The sequence below is a fragment of the Lepisosteus platostomus genome, chromosome 6 (assembly GCF_059453375.1).
Source record: "Lepisosteus platostomus isolate fLepPlt1 chromosome 6, fLepPlt1.hap1, whole genome shotgun sequence".
NCBI lineage: Eukaryota > Metazoa > Chordata > Actinopteri > Semionotiformes > Lepisosteidae > Lepisosteus > Lepisosteus platostomus.
The window spans coordinates 9301306-9307338 of record NC_142616.1 but is presented as its reverse complement, the minus strand read 5'-3'; the positions used below and the strand labels follow the sequence as shown (position 1 = coordinate 9307338).

Sequence of the window (6033 nt, the reverse complement as noted above, 5' to 3'; positions counted from 1 at the left end):
GTAAGCACATCTTCCCTCGGCAACGATGGCAACGCGTCTCGCCCTCGTCACATGACCGCGGCCGTGAGGTCAAAGGTGAGCACGACGAGACAGAGGCAGTTCATGTGGTTATGTTTTTGTTCTGTGCTGTGGGGGGGGGGGGGGAACCTGATCCGTTGCATCAGGATGTAGCCCTCATCAAAAAAAGCAAATGCACGGGAAATTATTAGGAAGACCGGGATATCGAGGTAAGAGCACCACGCATGTCGCATTTTTTTTTTACCTAATTGCCAAAGAGGGGTTTTCAAACACGTCTTTGGCCTAGGAACACAGGACCGAGGTGAGCTCTGGAGGACTTAGCCGTGCAGGACAGCGCGGAGCCGGCGGCCGGGTATGATCGTGGATCGGCATGTGGTGGAAACACGAAACGGCAGAGCAGCAGTCCGCGAGGCGGAGACAGTGGGAGTCCCGCGGCTTGCGCGCTGTCTGCGAACTGCCCAGGGGACTGCAGGGCGGTGGTTAATTCATTAATGGTTTCGCCGGCTTAGACCTTATTTTGCCAGTACGTATCGGGAAACAAAAAGTAACATCGGAACTTTCCAGTGACTGTAGCACTCGTTTCTGTCACTATCCGATCTGTCACTGCTCCAGGTCACTCACTGGTTTGCAGTCTGTCATACGTACGCATACATATCTTTTGTGATTCGTGCCTCTGTGCTCAAACTTCAATAAAACGACCCCAGATCAATAAGCAAGAATCTCGTTTTCCCGTTTGTTATGCCCGTTCATTGAGGGGAGAGAGAAAAAAAAAGATTTATTCAATTATGTTACCGGCTGCATATTCCTGCTAAGGGTCATGTTGACCTAGATTACTGCTTCTCAGATCCCGGTGCTATCCAGGGGATTTCGGTCCAGTCAAGATCTTTGATCTCCGGCGCTAGTTGATGACTTGTATTGGATCTGCGCGCTGGGTTAAACTGCCGGTTAGCTTGTTTTCGCAGTCGGTGTCGAAACCGCCGTCTCCCCCAGCTTCAGCGCACCGAGCCGAAAGCAGCCCGTCTTCCACCTGCTTATTCTGACCTCGGACTCCCCGGGTCTTGACGGCCGATCACCAGCTGGGAGTGGCAGTGTGCCAGAAGCTTTCAAACCGCTGTTTTTCTTTTTGCTTCTGAAAAGATCCGATGGCTTGCATTTCAGATGCCAAATACGAGGCTCAAAGCCAATTGAACATGTAGCCCCAGACGAAAGCACGTTGCACAGCGAATGTGAGCTCTTTCCACCTGGATCAATTTGAGCGGTGTGGTGGCTGTGTGGCTAAGGATCTGCGCCTGTGGCTGGAAGGTTGCCGGTTCAAATCCCGTGACTAGCAGAGGAATCCTACTCCGGCGGGCCCCTGAGCAAGGCCCTTAACCCCAGCTGCTCCAGGGGTGCTGTATAAATGGCTGACCCTGCGCTCTGACCCCCAGCTTCTCTCCTTGTCTGTGTGTCTCATGGAGAGCAAGCTGGGGTCTGTGAAAAGACAAATTCCTAAGATAAGAGATTGTATATGGCCAATAAAGTGGTCTTATAAAGTGATCTTAGACAACATAGACTCAAGAGCAACAGAACTAAGTCACCTTTCTCCCACAGCTATCAACCTGCTTTGTTTGACTTTGAACAAGTAACTGTACATTACTTTATATATTTATTTTCTTTCTCATCAAACTTCTGATAAATGTTTTTGTGTAATCCGTTATGTCTGTTAACTATATTGTGTTATGTCTTTACTTGCCTGCGAAGCAAATTTCCCTTCTGGGACAATAAAGTACGTAAGCTGATGACAGGGCCGTCTCAAGGAGTGTGTGTGTGTGCGTGTGCGTGCGCGTGTGTAGGGGTGGCGGCAGGGAGCAGCGTTGAGGTGATGAAATAGCTCCCTAACTGGCCTGCGCAAACCCGGACACACAGAACCGAACAGAACTACTGATCGCCGTTGGCGTTCATGGTGTCGGGACCTGCAGGTGTCTCGCTGCCAGTGCTTGTACCGCCAGCCTTTCCCCAGCCCCCAGCATCCTCTCCTCGTCTGCTTCCTCTTTCTTTTCTCGCCCCTGCTGTAGTGTTCTCGGAATTTGTCCCTGTCTTGGCTTGTGCTCACCCTTGTCCCACTGGCTCACTTTTCTCCCAAGCTAGTTTAGTTAATAATAAGATCACTTTATTGGCCCTATACAATTTCTTGTATTAGGAATTCGTCTTTTCACAGACCCTAGCTTGCTCTCCATGAGACACACAGACAGGGTGAGAGAAGCTGGGGGTCAGAGCACAGGGTCGGCCATTTATACAGCACCCCTGGAGCAGCTGGGGTTAAGGGCCTTGTTCAGGGGCCCAATGGAGTAGGATTCCTCTGCCAGCCGCGGGATTTGAACTGGCAACCTTCAAGCCACAGGCGCAGAGCCTTAGCCACAGGGCCACTGCTCCATCCTAATGATGCGCCCTAGTTATGCCGTGATCACTTTTAGCTTGCAACTGCTGGCCTATGACGTTGTGAGTGTGGGACACGCCTCCAGTTCTGAAGATTTCATCTCGAGCGAATATAAGAGCTTTGTGTGTCGTAAGAGTTTGTGATTCGGAGTTGGCATGAAGCCACTGAACTAGAGCCAGCTGTCCACCTCGCAGTTGCACGCCAGCTGGCTTTACAGATGCCGTTGAACCTTCTTGTCTGCATGCGAGTGGGAAGAACGTGCAACCTCTAGAGCAGAGAGGGACACAGCTCCAGTCCTGGCCAGGGAGGTCTGCCCAGGCCCCTAATGAGCTAATAGAACGTTTGACCGAACATGCATTTGTTGAATCGGACACAGCCAAGAGCACTTCCTTGCTCTTGAAAAGCTGGACAGTTAAAGAATGCTGGGAAACCCATTAGACATGGCCCTGGAAGGTTAGGGCTCTCCTGGTCCAGAGGAAAGCCCAGTTCCCTGGAGAACATAAGATAAGATCACTTTATTGGCCAATACAATACACTGGAGGTTCCCGCGGGCTGATTCGAACCCGGAACCCAAGAGCTGTGATGCAGCAGCTTACCACCCTGTCCACCAAGTGACAAAGCATTTTTTAATTTAAAGACCAGATTTTCAGTGTTTCCTACGGCACTTCAATAATGGAGTAAGGTCAGTATAGAAGATGTTCTGTCATATGTTGTGAGAACTATATAGGCTATGTAATTTGTCTGTGGCCATGTATATTCTGACTGCATATTCCTTCTAAGAGGTTTATTTTTTGTTGATCTTTTCGTGTGTGAGGGGAAAGTTTGCTGGGTCTGTGGTCTTGTGTAGCTGACTGCCATTGCAGTGAAGGGATTCATATAATAAGTAGTGACTAATATTTGTTGTGATTTGGCCGATAGTGGAATGATTTTCTACAGGAGAGAATGTATCCTTACAAGTGTTGATTACCCTAGCTTTTGAATAACCCGCTCCATAAAAAAACATTTAACACATGACCATTTTGTATTCTATCAGACTACACAAAACCACCTTCAGAATAATGAATTTATGGGTATGTTTAAAGTTAAGGGGCTATTGAAATTGTCATTGTAATGGCCTGCTTAATTCTATTAAAATGATACAGCATGGTGTTGCTATATTAACAATGTCCTGAGCAGTTGAAGGGTGTGGTTGTTTTCATACATCTGTGATTTGGGGGCCTTGTTGTCAGGATGCGTTATTGGTGCCCGTGATCCTGGTTCGTTCTCAGTCCTGCTGTTTAAAGTCTTGTCTCTGGCTTTGCCATAACCTTAGGAACCATTCAGGCTATTTGTCTTTCAGACACTGCAGAAAGGACGACTGCTCAGCAGCGGCACAGAGACAGAGTGGGATCGCAGTCCAAGGCAGGAGTTGGAACCCAGTAGCCCTGAAATTAAGGGCAGGGTGCCTGATTGGCCCAGGACCAGATACAGTGAAGAGCCGCTCAGTCGATTGGAATCTGTTAACATGGCAGATGTAGGGTCTGAGTCTCTTACACAAGGACTCAGCCCACCAGAACCTGAGCCCCAAAGACCTACTACGCCTATATCTGAGGCAGCAGGGTCAAAATCCATGACCCCCGATGTCAGAGGTGACCCTGATGTGGATCCCACGAGCCCTGTGGATCTTTCCAAGACACAGTCTCTCCATGCTGGCGGCTTCGGGCTTGGTTCTGAACTCCTCTTAGGGACCGTCCGAGTCAAAGCAGAACCTGCTGAACCCAGCCATGTCGGGCCGGACCAGCGGGCTGGAGTGCTGCCTCCCCTGAGCCGAGAAGGGAGTTTGATCGAAACTCGCCCTCCACCCGGCCCGGAGCCCGAGCGCGTTAATCCAGAGGCCGGCGGGCGCGAGAGAGCTCCCATCGTCGAGGTGGGAACGGCGTGGTTCCAGGAGAGGCTCCTCAAGCTCGGGCTCGAGAATGTGATGGAGGGACTGTGCAAGCTGGGGCCCGGGCTGCCCGGCCGAAATCCGGCTGGAGGGGGCGAGAGCAGCTCGACAAAGGTTACGCAGCAGACGTCTGGATCTCCGGTCACTCCTGCCCCCTCCTCGGCGCGCCCGAGCCCTGCCCCCGCGGAGTCCGCCGGAAACGCTCGGGGGTCCTCTCGCTGCGCGCGGCGCGGGAAGACCGCCCGGAAATCGCAGAGCCTCAAGGGGCACCTTAGAAGCAAGGCTCAAGGGGAGAGACCGTCCCGCCGCAGACAGAGCGGGGAGAGCTCCGCTGAGCCCGAAAGCTTTCAGAAGCATCAGCGGGAGCACGCGGAAGAGGTCCTCTACTGCTGCGCCCAGTGCGGAAAGTGCTTCGCCCGAGCGGGGGACCTGCAGTCGCACCAGGAGGCTCACGCGCCGGAGGGGGAGCCGAACGGCTGCGCTGAGGGTCGCCGCCCTCCGCCGAGCCCTCAAGACCCTCCCCCGCGTCTCTCGGGAGCGGGTCCCTGCTGCTGCCCCCAGTGCGGGAAGAGCTTCAGCCACCCGGGCCACCTCGAAGAGCACCGGCGCACCCACGCCATCGAGAGGCCGTACTGCTGCGGGCAGTGCGGGAAGACCTTCAGTCACACCCAGAACCTCAAGAGGCACCAGCGGATCCACACGGGCGAGAGGCCCTACCGCTGCCCGCAGTGCGGCAAGAGCTTCAGCGACACGGGCAACCTGCGCAAGCACCAGCGCATCCACACGGCGGAGCGGCCGTACGGCTGCGCCCACTGCGGGAAGAGCTTCAGCCAGTCGGAGGTCCTGAAGAAGCACCTGCGCGTCCACACGGGGGAGAAGCCCTACTGCTGCGCGCAGTGCGGGAAGAGCTTCAGCGACACGGGCAACCTCCGGAAGCACCAGCGGACCCACACGGAGGAGAGGCCCTACAGCTGCGAGCAGTGCGGCCGGCGCTTCGGCCAGTCGAGCGACCTGAAGACGCACCGGCGCATCCACACGGGCGAGAGGCCGTACTCCTGCAGCCAGTGCGGGAAGAGCTTCAACCGGTCGGGGCACCTGAAGAAGCACCTGCGCATCCACACGGGCGAGAGGCCCTACTGCTGCGCCCTGTGCGGGAAGAGCTTCAGTCAGTCCGGCGTCCTGAAAAGACATCAGCAGATCCACGCGGGCGAGAGGCCGAGCAGTAGTTTCTAGCCAGTCAGCGTGTGCCTTCGCGAGGGGACATGAGAGACTGCTTGACGTCTGTCCGTGGCGATGAACCCTTTGTGATCAAGAACACAAACTTGCGCCGTGAAGACCGCTCAGACAATGACGTTTGGACCGGACCTGGGCACTGATTTTCATGGCATACCTCCTCTTTTTCTGTGGGTATATGGGATTGTTTTTTCAGATTGTCTACCATGTACAGATCCCTGTTACAACAAAAGAACAATAAAATGTCTCTGCACTGTTCCACTGGTTTGAAGTTTCTGGTCCAGTGGGCAGGAGTGCTACCTGTTAGGGCATCCCTGCACTTCTGCAACCCGGCGGGCCTTCACTGGCTGCTGTTTCAGGAGTTCTCCAGCAGGTGGCGACAGCCTGCTATTATCTGTCTCCAAATCTGCAAAATGGTTATCCCGTAAGGTAGAGGTGGAGA

At 53.8% G+C, this 6033-nt stretch overlaps 1 protein-coding gene across 1 annotated transcript; it reads left to right on the top strand.

Moving 5' to 3' along the window:
* Positions 1-69: 69 nt before the first annotated feature.
* Positions 70-5849, top strand: LOC148660067 (uncharacterized). The gene is made up of 2 exons (XM_088634068.1): positions 70-227; positions 3774-5849. Exon 2 carries the CDS (start codon positions 3939-3941, stop codon positions 5589-5591), a length of 1653 nt encoding a protein of 550 aa, XP_088490194.1. The 5' UTR covers positions 70-227; positions 3774-3938; the 3' UTR covers positions 5592-5849.
* Positions 5850-6033: the final 184 nt, after the last annotated feature.